The sequence below is a fragment of the Serinus canaria genome, chromosome 17 (genome assembly GCF_022539315.1).
Source record: "Serinus canaria isolate serCan28SL12 chromosome 17, serCan2020, whole genome shotgun sequence".
Classification (NCBI taxonomy): domain Eukaryota; kingdom Metazoa; phylum Chordata; class Aves; order Passeriformes; family Fringillidae; genus Serinus; species Serinus canaria.
Window position 1 is genome coordinate 3,923,861 of NC_066330.1, and position 13,817 is coordinate 3,937,677.

The window sequence follows — 13,817 nt, forward strand, 5'->3', positions numbered from 1 at the left end:
ATTTTTCACAAGCTTTAGGGGCCCTGCAGTGCAACTCCCTTTTTATTATTGAAAAAAAACTCTCCATTTTTCTTTCATTTTTCACACACACACACACACACAGAGTCCAAACAGGAGCTAATAAACAAATCGATTTTCTACTTTATTTAAGTTAGTTTTACAGCAATTCTGTAGCTCCCCTAAATGTGCACCTCGCTCACAAATAAACTGTGCAAAGTTACAGAGATATTTATGAATACACCAGGCTTTAATTTATGCATTTTTAAGAAACCTTCACCTCTGTTTGACAATGCTTTTGAAGTAGCTCCGTTTTTCAAGTCAAACTTTTGACTTTTCCTCTGGGACTGCTACAAAGGTTTTTTTATGGAAAATAGGTAGCAGTCTTTTTTCCTACTAGGAGAAAATTGGTGGTCAAGAGAACATAATAAAAATTTATTTTTTTTATTTTCTCTTTTAGGTGGCCATATTTTTATATAAGATGCAAGGCTGTAGAACAGAAAGTTTTAAATGCAGACATAGAGGCAGTAGGTTGTAATTTTCTTCCCTGAATTTTACTTTTTCATGTGTTGAATCACTGCTAGATGATAAATCAGAATTCCCTTTTCCTTTATCTGAAAATCTAGAATGTATTTTTCTTTATTCCACAATCCAGACTGGTGTATCTGTCTGGCAGATAGTCAGAGCTGGAGTGAGCCTTGATCTACAAAGATATTTTTAAAGGCCACCTCACTTAGGAGTAAAAACAAAGCAACCAAAAAATCCACCCCAAAAAGCCAACCCTGGAAGCCAGACCAGGCAAAATAAATGTGATTTGATGAAAGAGAGGAGTGCAGTTATTTTCTGGAGCAATTGTGGTAATCAGTCAGTTCATGGATGTGATCCTGCCTTCGTAAAATGGTTTTGCAGTGATATTCACCATTCCTGCTGTTGCTGGAGGATCAGTGTTCCAGTATTTGTGCCACAAACCCTCATGGATTTGAGTGAAGATGTGGCCCTTGGCCATTTGGGTTGTCAGGGGCATTTAAACAGCAAAGTACAATATAAATGTGAAGTATTAATCTTTTATATTTATATTGATCTTCATTGCTGACAGTTATTCTTTAAAATGTAGGGAAGTGGGGGTTCCTTTCCTTTCCTTTCCTTGCAGCACTGTCTCCTCACCTAAGTGCTGCTACCCTGAATTCTGTGTGGTTTTGAGTTTGGGGTGGAGATATCATAGGAATCTTTATTCAAAAGCCAGAAGGAAAAGCACCTTGCATGTTGTCAGCATCCCCCTTTTTTTGGAGTTTAACATAAAATTCTGGGTTTGGCTCTGTTTCACGGGGTGTGATACAAACAGAACCAGGCTGCTGCATGAAACAGCCTGACAAGGAAAAGATGAAACAGCTTTTGTGCATCCTTTTATATTTTTAAATGTCCCTTTAATGTGGCTGGGAGGTGTCAGGAGAAGGGGAGACACAGCCCAGGGCAGGATCCATCCCACTCTGGGGGTCTGGAGCAGGAGCTGGCAGCAGGCAGCCCTGGCAGGGATCAGGAGCCCCTTCAGGAGCACCCTCCCTTCTCATCCCACGGGAAGCAGGATTTGGTGTAAAAAGCCACAATGTTTTTCACCCTGTTTGTCAGACCAATTTATTCATTTTTTAATGAAATAAACCCTTTATCAAGAATGGTTTGTAGGTCAAATTCTGCACTGTGTTCTTTGGCAGAGCTGAGCTTTTAGAAATAAGGAGGAAATAGGAACTTGGTTGATAATGGAAATGAGGAGTCCAGTGGGTTTGAAGTGTAGCTGTTCTCTGTGTAACTGTACTGTAGTCTCTCTGTAAAAACAAAAGGGGAAAAAGAAATAAAAATATCAATTTGTTTATGATTATATATTATTGATAATTTGGGATTGTACCTGCTTTAGAAATAGTAACATTTCCACTTTACTACAGCTAATTCCTATTTTAAATTACCAAAAACCTAAAAAAGCAAAAAAAAAAAAAAAAATCAAGGAACAACTTGTTCTAATATATACTAACAACCAAAAATATGTTAGAGGCAGAAATTAAATATTTTATCACATTATTTGTTTTACTGTATTAAAAGAACCACTCCAATTCTCGCAGAAGCCCTTCTCAGCAGTGTCAAACAGCGAGTGAGACGGGGTTTCTGTAGGAATGGTCCCTTTGATGGATCGATCACCGCCCGCCTTGTGCTCGCAGGGTGCGAACCCGCGCCGGTGCCGCTGTTTGCTGTCCCTTCTTCGAACCCGGCAGAACCGGAGATGCTTCCAGTGCTTCCGTGCCAGCCCGGCGCTGTCAGGGCTTCGGGAGGCCTCGGCAGCGTCCGGAGCGGGCGCGTTTTCCCCGAATTCCCAATTTTTCCCGACATTTCAGCGGCGCCGCGGCCGCTGCTGCCCGCGGGGCGGGACCGGCTGCGCTGCCCGCCGTGACCGCGGGGTGGCGACAGAGAACGGCCAACGGGCCGGGCCGGGCTGAGAGCGCCGGGACCGGCCCGGGGGCACCGGGACCAGCCCGGGGGCAACGGGATCCTGCGGGGCTGAGAGCCCCGAGACAGCCGGGACCATCCCGGGAGCATCGAGATCCTGCGGGACTGAGAGCCCCGGGACCGTCAGGATCACCGGGATCCTGCGGGCTGAGAGACCCGGGACCAAAGGGAGCATCCCGGAATCCTGCGGGGCTGAGAGCCCCGGGACAAGCCGGGATCATCCCGGGACCGCGGGGCTGAGACCCTCGGGACCATCCCGACAGCACCGGGATCCTACGAGGCTGAGAGCCCTGGGACTGCCCCGGAACCATCCCGGGACCGTGGGGCTGAGAGCCCCGGGACAGAGCCGGGATCATCCCGGGAGCACCGGGATCCTGCGGGGCTGAGACCCCCTGGGTCATCCCGGGATCATTCCGGGATCCTGCGGGACCGCAGGGCTGAGACCCCCGGGACCCTTCAGGAGCCTGCCAGGTATAGGGACCGGAGCCCCCCTGTTCTCCCGAGGATCCTCGGGGTGGTGGGGTCGGAGCCTCCCGGGACTTTCCCCCCGGAGGAGCCGAGCCCCTCTCCCGACTCAGCGAGGCGAAGCCCGGTGTTCTCCTGCCGGTGCCGCTGCAGCGCGCTCGGCCCGGGGCTTGTGCTTATTCACGGTACCGGGGCCGGCTGCACGCAGCCCTGCCCGTCCTCACCCGCGGAGGATGAGCCGGAATTATCGATCAGCCCACGCCATGGTTAATCACTGCGAAATCATTCTCAAACACATTAAAAACCAATTTATACAATCTCAGTCGATACCATCTCTCAGCACCTTTACGTGGGCAAGAAAACAGAGTAGAAAAAGGGAATTACTCATTGTGAATCATCCAGAGTTTCTAGAGCAGTGAAATAAGGAAATCTCATGCTTTGCTAAATTTGGGGTTTTGTGGACAATTCAGGAAAGTAGCATTTGGCAGTAGCTTGTACTCAGGACAAGATGTTACCTGTCAACTACTGGGATCAAGCCTCAGGCATCTGAATTAACTGTGAAAGTCTTCAGACCTTGCTAAAAAAAATCTCTATAAGCAGGATAAAGCATAGATGGGCAGTATTGTCAAAAGGACCTTTTAGAGCACAAAGCTGACAGAATTTGGATCTGTAAATGCATTTCTGCTGTACTTAGAATCGAGGTTTTATAGGTTTGGAGAAGTGAGCTGATACCCTTCAAAAGTCTGTTTTAAAGGGAAATACACGGAGGAGGTATCAATTTAAATATGATAATTGTATAGCTCGGAGCACTGACAGCATTGAAGTTATTGGAGAATAGTGCCCTGTGATCTCTCAAGTGGTGTTTTCCCCCTTTCAGACTGTGCCTTTAATGTTCTATTACTTTTGTCTGGAGCAGATGGTGTGATTTTGTAACTGATTGCCTGATTTTGTAACTGATTGCCTGATCCGGGGTTCTGTTAGCCCTGCAGATCCATGGATTGGGGAAGAGCTAATGGGCCACACTCCTGTGAGTTCAGGAGGACGTACTTCTCATGAGAAGCACCTGAATAAAAAAGGTGCTTTTTTTTACCTGTGAAAACCTTTGAAGCTCTGAGAAGTAAATTTATTTTTTAAATGTTCTGCTGGAAGGTGCTGATTTACAGCCCTAGAGATGGAAAATCTCTGGGTGTCCACACAGCAGCTCCAGCACGAGCAGCAGCACTTTAAACCTTGTTCCCTGCCTGATCAAACCCCTGAAATGATTAAATCACTTCTCAGATCCACAGCTGCCAATTCAGGGCTGTAGTCTTGATCATTAACGTGGTGACACAGGCTGGGAGATAAAGGAGACACAGAGTGTGGGTTGGTGTAGGCACAGACAAATTGCATTTCCATCTGGAGCTGGTTTGGCCTCATTCTGCTGCCCTTCCCTGCCTGAGGTTTGCTGTGGTCCTCAGCTGTGCCTGATGCCCTCAGGAGCCACTGCAGCTCAGGGGCTCTGCAGCTTTACTTCTGAGGGGTGAATTTTACCCCTGTGCCTCAATTTCTCTCTCTAATAGAGATGTGCTCCCACCTTACCTAGGCTGGATATCTCTTTGCAGCAGCACATTGTAATTTTTAAAAGACACTTACCTTTGCACTTCTCTAATGATAAAGTAAAATCTCTCTCGAGTCTCATTCCCCCAACTTTCAGAGTTGGAAACTCACACAAGCTTATGTTGAAAAGAAATTGATTATTCAAAGCTCTTGTGCTTCATAATCTCCTTAAAACATGTAGATTGACTGTCTCATCAGGAAATCTCTATATTTTACTTTGCTCTATGCCCATTGGGTTATGTGCTTAAGACCAGGAGACCTCTGGCTAGTTCCTCACGGGCTGTGTGCCCCTCCAATTACAGGTTATTAATTTGCCTTACATTCCAGAGACAGTTCCACATGAGTGAAAAGGAATTCTGTACTGCAGAGTTCTTCATTACCTACTCTGTCTGTACTACAAAATAAGAATAATACTGATTTTTTTTTCTCTCTCTCTTTTTTTTTTTCCTTCCCTCTGGTCTGTGGAAGATGTTTTACAGTTTTAATGCAGCTGTTTTAAGTGTGACTGTTCCTGTTCAAGGGCAGCTGATGTACTTTGTAATGCCACCAAGCAGCCAACAAGCTCTGTTCCCCCATTGTGTTGAAGTGATAGGTATGTTTGCTAATCAAGAGGAGAGCAGAGCTTGCTGTCTGACTTGTTTATGTTTTATTTCTCACCATCAAGCTTTAGAGGGAGGCACAGAAAATGTGTAAGCATCTATATTATTCAGTGATGTATATGTGTACATGCTGCTGCTGATGTCTTGCAGTCATTTCTGGCTGAAGGGAGAGATGGGTCAGGTGTCCCCAGCATCCCTCAGAGCACCCCAAACCTGGCATGGCATTACACAAACTATTCATTCATTGTCTCTGCACCTCAGCTTTCCCCCCCTCCTTGTGTGATTGCTTCAGTTTTGTTCCAAAGTGACCACAATGGAGGATTTTGGCCATCAGGGTTCCCAGGAGGCCTGTGGGAAGTGCTCAGCCCCAGGAGATGCCCCAGGTTCCCACCACAATTGCTGTTTCATTTCCTCCTAGGCTGCAGTGTTTCTCCTTCCCATAGGAAGGATGGAAGCAATGTGGAACTGGGGAATCTCCCAGGGTCTGCAGGAAGCTCAGCAGCACAGGAGATCCATCTTTCTGTGCCATTCCTGGGCCTTCCAGCCTCTGCCCTGATCCCTGCTCAGCTGACAGGGATGTCAACTCTGCCAGAATCCTACTGCAGTTTGACTCATTGTAGGTTTTGTTCCAATTCCTTGCAAAACTGTTTTCAGCATTCTGAAATGAAAAAATAAAATAATTTCAGCTGGCATCTCTGTAAATCCAAGTCAATAATTCCAGCAGGAATTGTCATAACACACATGAAGAAAGTTTAGTGCTGCAGCCAGAAATTCAGGGCTATGGGAAAATTCCACTGCTCTTTGTCTGAAATGCATTTTTGAAAGAGAAATTTGGGGTTTGTTTGCTTTTCTTTACTCCTGCTAGGATGTGTTGGGTTTGTATTAATTCTTGTGAGCTGGAGTGTGGGGGGACAACTGCCCTGGAAAGAGGCAACTGAAATTCTCCTGCTCTCCCTGCCATGCCTGCCTGCAGCTCAGTCTTGGATAGGGGAGAAGCTTCCATCTGATAGAATTCCTTCCTGCTGCTGTGCTATTGTTGCAGTTAATTTTATGAATCCCATTTTTAGCAGAACACCCAGTTTTTGCATTGTCATTTTGCTCTTTGTCAAGTGGGTGGGTTTATTCCATTCCTTTTTTTTTCCTCCTTTCAGCAGATGGAGAATATTACTCTCTTTAACTTGTTCTTTTATAATGTGAAGTGGATATCCTCAATTAATACACTAATCTGTTTCCTAATTAATTCCCTGTGGTTTTCCTCTCTTTTTGCTGCTACATTGAATCCTGAGTGCAGTTCTGTAAACTCAGTAATTCGATTATTTAAAGGAGAAACCATGAATTTCACAATAGAGGCACAATGTTAAATTCCAGTAGCAAATGGATTCTATTATTGCAGTTTAAAACCTGCTTGTTCCTGGCGTGGAACTGTGCACTGCTAATAATTCACTCTGCTAAAATCCAGGCAGATTGCTGTCAGCTTGTCCTGAAGAGAAGTGCAGTGCTAGAAATCTGACACATACACTCTCCTACAAGCACTTGTTGTTGTATTTTTGTATGCAGATGTGATGGCAGGGTGAGCATCAAAACATCAACCTGCCATGAAGGGGATTTATGTAGCAATTTCTCTCTTGTTTTCAGTGGAGGCTCTGGTGTGTCAGACAGATAAAGGGAAGGGGCTCTCCTGCTGCTTGGGAATTGGTTTGGCTGCTGCTTTGGGAAGCAGCTCCAGGTGATTTTGCTGTCCTATCTTTGGGGTGATTTGACACTGAGCCCAAGACATGACAGCAGTCATTGGAAAATTTAAAGTCACTCTCGTTGAATTTAATAATTTAATTCTGAGCTCACTCCTTCCTCCCCCCAAAAAAAAAAAACAAAACCCAAACAAACAAACAAATAAACCAACCCAAAGTTTAAGACCTTAATTGAAGCATTTTACTTTATAAGAACTCTAGTGAGAATGTGCAGGACACTTCCTTACCACTATGTCCCACTAAATAGAATTTTAAAAGCTCCATAGTAGTTGAAATGCCAGTCAGTTTCTTGCTGATATTCTCTCTTGCCCTAAAGAAAAATAATATTAGAGGGATAAGAGCTTTTAGCTCTAAAATTAGGGGTTCATCAATGCAGTAGTTAAGGTTGTTGGAATTAATTTTGAAAATTGTTTTCAGTTGTAAGATCTTCAAGCCTTTGGGTAAATTGGAGCAGTAGCACACATAGACTGTGGTGGCAGAACCAATATCACCTGCAGAGTTCAGTCCAGAATGCTCAGAAATTCCTTTCCTGTCTCAGGATTTCTTTTCCACCACTCAGGTCATTGTTTTTGCATTTTGATTTTTTCACTGTGCCACCAGTCCAGTGTGGCTGAGAGGAAAAAGGACATTACAAAATTATGTGGGCACCAGGTTTTACCAAATCCTTTCCTCTGGTTCCTCGTGAATTTGGGGGTTCCATGACAACAAATATGCAGAATCCAACAATGCCCAATGCCAGTCAGTCCTAAAAGGATTGACTGTTTGGTTTGGCTCCAGAAGGGCTTGTGAACATCTCCCTTCACTGCAGACTCAGCACACAGAATAAATGTCACCTTTTTCCTCCTCTGCAGTGCCAGACAACCTTGTCCTGAAGCTGCTGACAGAACGCCTGAGCGCCCTGGACTGCCTGAGCAATGGCTGGGTGCTCTCTGGCTTCCCCAGGAATGTGGAGCAGGGGGAGCAGCTGCAGAAAGCTCAGATTAACCCCAACAGGTGAGGGAGAAATCCAGCCATCACCCCACTGTGGAGAGGAAAGATTTGGTGGTGGAAAGATGCAGATCTTTGTTGCCGTGGTTTGTGCTGCTGCATCTCAGTTTTGGTTTCCTTAGTGAGGAAAGGGGTCCTGCTCCTGGAGAGGAGGAAATAGAGCCTGGCCTGACAAGGGCTCCAGATGGCCAAACTGTGGGAGAGAGAAGGGGTTTGTTGTTCTGGTTATTTGTTTGAGTTGCCTCTAAAGCCAAACCATAAGAAATGGATTAAAGTTTGGATTATATGAGAAGATGTATTTTATTTGCAGCAGGAGGGGGGATCTACATCTTCTTTCTTCAGCATTGACATAATACCATGGAAATATATTGGTATTGCAAGGAGCTCATTATGAGACTTTTGGGTTTTGTGAAATAATTAAAAACAACATGAGAATTACATTTTATTTGAGCTATAATGAATTGTTCAGAAATGTAATATGAGATACATCAGCATCCAAAGAGAACTGTTACGAGTGCCAAGCAAATAAAATAGAGTTACTTTTCACAGCTGGTCCAAAGGTGAGGATTTAAAGTGCTGGTGCACTCATCAAAGCTGAGAGGCTTTTCCATTCCCTTCCCAGGCCCTCCTGGCTCTGTCCATCCCACTGGCTGGCACAGAGGCCATTCCAAAGGCAAACATTGGAAATTTGTGATCTTTCTGCTTCCAAGGAAGATGTTCTTACCTGAAAAATAGAGGTAGGAGAGGTGCATTGCCCACATCAGTGTTTAATTGGGCAAAGTGACTCTTCCTGTGTGATTTGCCCTGGATTCCCTCCTGTGCAGGGGTAGGAGAAAGATGGAAAAGGTTGAGGTTGAGTAGGAGAGAGAATAGAGAGGGGTGCAGAGGGAGGGAGCTCTGCATCCATCAAGGTTTGGAAAGGGAAATGTGTGAAAACAGCAACTTTATTTATCCAAAGTAAGATTTTGTGCATCTTAACAGGAATCCATAGCATGGTTAAAAATGGAGAAAGAACCTCCAAACTTGTGTTGGACTCAGTGAAACATAATTTCCCAGAGATTATTCTTCTTGTGCATTTAGAAGGAAGCTGCAGAATCCCTGAACACTCAGAGTGCCTGAGATCAGTGGGAATTCTGGAGTGTGCCCCATGTGCTCCTTCACAGGACTGAGACCTCATCAAGGCAGGAAGAGCAACTCATTATAGACCTGGGTGGGTGGAAATTCAGCACTGGTCCATTTGCTCAGCCTGCCTTCACTTTAAAGAGCTCTGCACATTCACATCTGGGTTTAGAATCTGGTCCCTGTTTTATACAGGGCTTGAAGTGAGGGACAGAAATAGGCATGGAGCTCCCTGATTGATCTCAGAGCTGATATTTGCCATGAAGCTGAAGTGGAAGGGATGTGAGGGAGAGAGGGTGATTATAAACAAAAGGACACATTGCAGCACAGGATAGCAGGGCAGTAATTCAGTTTCAGTTGTGATGCTAGTTATAAAACACTATCTGCAGAGGTGGTGTTTCTGACATCAGGAGAAAAACCTGATAGAATTATAGCCTTGAAATCAATCTGGGAATAGGATGCAGAAATCTATAAATCAGACACAGAACAATCTACAAAGTCTCATTTTTAGGAGGGCTCAGTTGATGAAATTAGATTAAAATAAATTTACATATATATCAAGTTTATTATTAAAATCTAGTCACATCAGTAAACAAAATTATTTGTGAAAGAGAATGTTACTCTGCTTTTTGAACTCAGAGTAGACCTCTTTGGCTGATCAGAACACAGAGTTATTGTCTGCTTGTCAAGTCACAAATCTATTCCTTAGAGCTAATAAATGGTTAGTGTTCAAATACTATGTTTTATCTGACTCCCACCTCATAAAGCTACCACACATAATACTAAATTATACAGCATTGAGCAGGATCAGTCTCCTGACTCCTCCATCTTATAGAAAGAAAAACAAACCTAGTAATTGATGGTAGAAAAGAAGGAAAATAAAGTTATTTGAAAACAAACAAAATGGGCTATAAAGTTTGTTAAAATGTAATAGTAAAAAAAACCAAACCCTGGTACAGCATCAGCTACAACATCCAAAGAACTGCTCTGGAACAAAAAGGAAAATAATTCAGTTTTCACTGAAAAAGCAGGGGCTTCTTTAGATTAGAATTTGCAGCAGAGTGAGGGTTTGCTCGTGGACTGGCACAGGAAAAGCTGCAAACCCTGGCTCCCAAAGAGCCCAGAGAGGAGGGAGCTGCTCTGAGCTCCCCCTGTGAAGCAGCTCCTGCCTAAGTGGACAGGATCCTGCTGGCATTGAACTGGGGCAGCCTCCAGGGCAAATAAGGAGCTGGGTCTGTTAATGGCCTCTCACCTGGGACTAAAAGATTTAACCCCTTAGTGCCCACCTGAGCAGGATCCACAGCCTCAGGGTGGCTGCTGAAGCTCTGAGCCACTCACACAAAGGGCTGCCTTCACTTCCTCACCCCAATGAGTGTTTTAGCTGTTTTAATTAGTGCTTAAGCAACAAAAATAAATGTATAATATAGCCATGGGTGGTTCTACTGAAAGCTCAGTGTAATATCCATCAAGGTATTTTTAAATCCTTTTTGCTCTCTCTCAAATTTGAAGTTAAAATAAGATTCAGCAGCAGGGTTGTGTTGTGAATCTCTGGTTGTCACCTTCAGCTGGTTCCTGATCCTTCCTCTGCTGGGCCAGCTTGAGGCAATCAGAAATTTAAGGATTCCCTGAGCAGATCATCTAGACTAATCACCCTTTTCCTTGAGTTTATAATCTGTTTTTAAACCTTTGGGCCACCAAAGGAAAGAAGTTTCTCATTTCACTGGGTGTCATATAAAAATACTTCATCATTTTTTCCAGGTGCATTTCTTCTCTTGAGAAGCAGTCACAGACATTCCCTGGTCATGTCTTCCAATACTCCTGATTTTCTAAGCCTCTTGTATTTGCCCTTCAGTCACCTTTTTCCCAGACAAAGAACCTTGATCTGTTTATCCTTTTTTTCCCTAGAAATCATTTCACTCTTTTGATCATCCTGTTCTCTCCCCTCACTGGCCATTCCAGAGTTTTTTTTTTTTGCTGAGGTGGAACACCCAGAACTGCACCTGAGGGCAGCACTGTGTCCTGGAGGTGGATATAATAAACATTTTTATTTTGATCTTAACTCCATCACTCATAATTGCTGATATTCTATCAGGATAGATTTTGGATGAACATCTTCTGTGTGTGCACTGTGGTAACTAAACATTGTCTCTTTCACTGAAAATTCCCCAAAAATGTACAAAGTGTCAAAAATCTCAGTTGAGTGGCTTCAAATTCAGGAGAGATCTAAAGAGAGTCTTTAATTTAAGATTTCTGTATGGAAGTTGGAGGCAGGGTTGTGTTGGAGCTCTCCTCAAGGCCTCCCATCAGTGCCACAGGCTCTGCTGCTGCCTCTCCTGGGATTGCCACTTCCCCTCTCCATTATTTCCTTGGATTTGTCCTTCTGATCTGAATCCAGGGTCAGTTATTTTGCTTTTCAGTGTTGATTAATTACATTACAAATAATACAAGTGAACAGACAAAGCTGAGCCAAAGGATTGGCCTAGCAATACATCCCTAATATATTTCTAATACCCATTTTTCCAAAATTAAAGTTGTTTCTTTCCCAGCAGAGAAAATAAACAGCAACAGCTTCTCCAGTGCAAGCTTTCCAGCAGGGTTTTATTTGGTCTTCAAAATGATGTGGCTGTGTTCCCAATTATGTCATCTTTTTACATAATATATTTAAAGCTTCTTTTTCACCACGCTGCTGAGAACATGTATTCAAACAGTTTAGGATAATGAAGTCCTAATTTCTAGGGAAGAATTTTTGAATATGTTGAAAAGGGAGAAATCAGAATGGGGGGGAAAAAAAGGGATTTTTTTTGAACTACTTGGTCTTTACATGGGGCTTTCCTATTTCTGCAGCTGATCCCAATGTGGATTAGGGATAATAAACAGCCTATTAATGGAGGCCTGAACTAGGAAATGGAGTTGGAATCAGCAGTAAAATTCAATGGCTGGTGAAGGTTAATAACTCCATTACTAGCAGCTCTATTTTTGAGCCGTTTGAAGAGCTGGGTGTTAGCCTTACCTTACTCCTCATTAATTGAGCTAATAGAACCCCAGTGACCCCACCATGCTGCCATTATCTGAGAGTTTACCAGACATGGACTGGAATACTTATCACTGAATATGTATTCCTCAGATTCATTTTTATATCAGAAATATTTTTGTTAGAGATCTCCTGCCTTCAGGTTCCTTTTTTGCCTTTTCATTTCTTTGCTGCCTTTTGCAACAGCTACGTCTTTGGAAATTACATGTAAATGACTTAATTAAATCCCTATCAAGGAACAAGCTAAATCCCAAAATAGTTGCATCAAGGAAACATGATAGTGATTGAATTCTTCTGACGTGGAAAAATCTTACAGAGCATTTTAAAAACTTTGACCTAATTTAAATGATGGATATTGTGTATTTATAATAGGTGTGGTTTTAGTTGATGGCATACAAAGGAGAAATGTTATATCTTATTTTCTCCTCATTTTAAGCAAAAAAAAAAAACAACAAAAAACCAAGAGAAAAATGATGTGCTAATCAAGGGAATAAATCAGTATAATAAAATTTGCCTGCACCAGAGAGACAGAGAAACTGTAGGAAGAGTCCAAGTGAACTATGTAGGATTTGGATTAATTTGTAAAATAATAAAATAATAGGCAGCACAATTCTCTGTTTCAATCATTCTCTGTTTTTTCCTCAGCTCACTCTTCCAGCCATTCTGTGGCTGCTGCTTTAGTGACTCTTCACTCTCACTAATTGGTTTGGGTTCATTTTCCCTTTGCATTTCAGTGCTCCCATCTCAGCTGGGCCCTTCTCCTCCATCCCCAAACCAAGCAGGCTTTTGGTAAAAACCAGGAGGCAGCTCCTGCAGAGCTCTGGATGTGCTTATGGAGCAGAAACTCTCTGGGAGGGGTGGTTTGGGTGAGGAATCCTGATCTGTGCTCCCCCCAGCAGAGACACTGCCCTGCTCTGAGGGAGCACAGCAACCTGGCCAAGGGGGGAATCACAGCTCCTCACCCAGCCAGAATCCCAGTGAGTGCTGGGCAGAATTAGCAAATCTTCCTCTCACTTGAGACTCATCTGCTTCACTCAGGAGGTGGGATCAGTTTAATCCAGTTTCTGCTGCTGTGGCCTTCTCTAAGATCCAGGAGTAGCTCAGTGATTGTCTGAGCAAGTGTTTGGACACTTCTGCTCGTTAACAAGATTGTCATTAAGTCATTTACCTTTGTTTCCTGGGCATGGAGAATGGGCACAGTCTGTTCAGGAATCTCCCATTCCCTCCATGTCCCTCTGGCAGGAGGGCTCTGCTCAGCCCTCCCAGGGGTTACACCTAGGGCAAAACCTCACCCTCATTCTTCTGCCCACACAAACCCAATGGAAGCAGCTCCTTGTTCAGATTTCTGAGGTTTAGCCAATCCTTCCTCTCCATTCTCCTCCTCCTCAGCCTGTGCTCTCTCTTCCCTCCTTGCACTCCTCTGAATAGAAGCTCTTGCTCTTAAATAATCCAATAGATAGAAAATTGGATGATTACAATAAAAAGATTATGTCACTTCTGCTGCACATTCTGCCTGACCTATATTGGTCCCATAAGAGCCTTTCTCTCCTGGGGAGAAGCATTAATATGCATCTTGAGCCAGCAATAACAAAACATCAAATGCAGTTTTAAAATCTTTCTGTAGGATGCTGCATTTGCTGTCACAAGCTGATTTTGCTCCAACAAGAATAGGAGGTATATTTGGCTTCAGTTGTGGGAGGCAGGGATTATTTTTAGAAGTTACCTCATCTCATACAAGCTCCTTTTGATGGCTGGAGTTTGTGTGGTGAAATCCTGGATACA

General features: G+C 43.6%; 1 protein-coding gene across 4 annotated transcripts in view; it reads left to right on the plus strand.

The window, feature by feature from the left end:
- AK8 (adenylate kinase 8) overlaps positions 1–13,817 on the plus strand; it is a 69,380-nt gene that overhangs the window by 34,946 nt on the left and 20,617 nt on the right. For 3 of the 4 annotated variants that reach the window (XM_050981088.1, XM_050981089.1, XM_009093599.4), the window contains one exon: positions 7,750–7,891. The exons of the other annotated variant lie outside the window; for it this stretch is intronic. In XM_050981088.1, the coding sequence (XP_050837045.1) occupies positions 7,750–7,891 (142 nt within the window). The remainder of the gene's footprint in view (positions 1–7,749; positions 7,892–13,817) is intronic. 4 annotated transcript variants of the gene reach the window in all.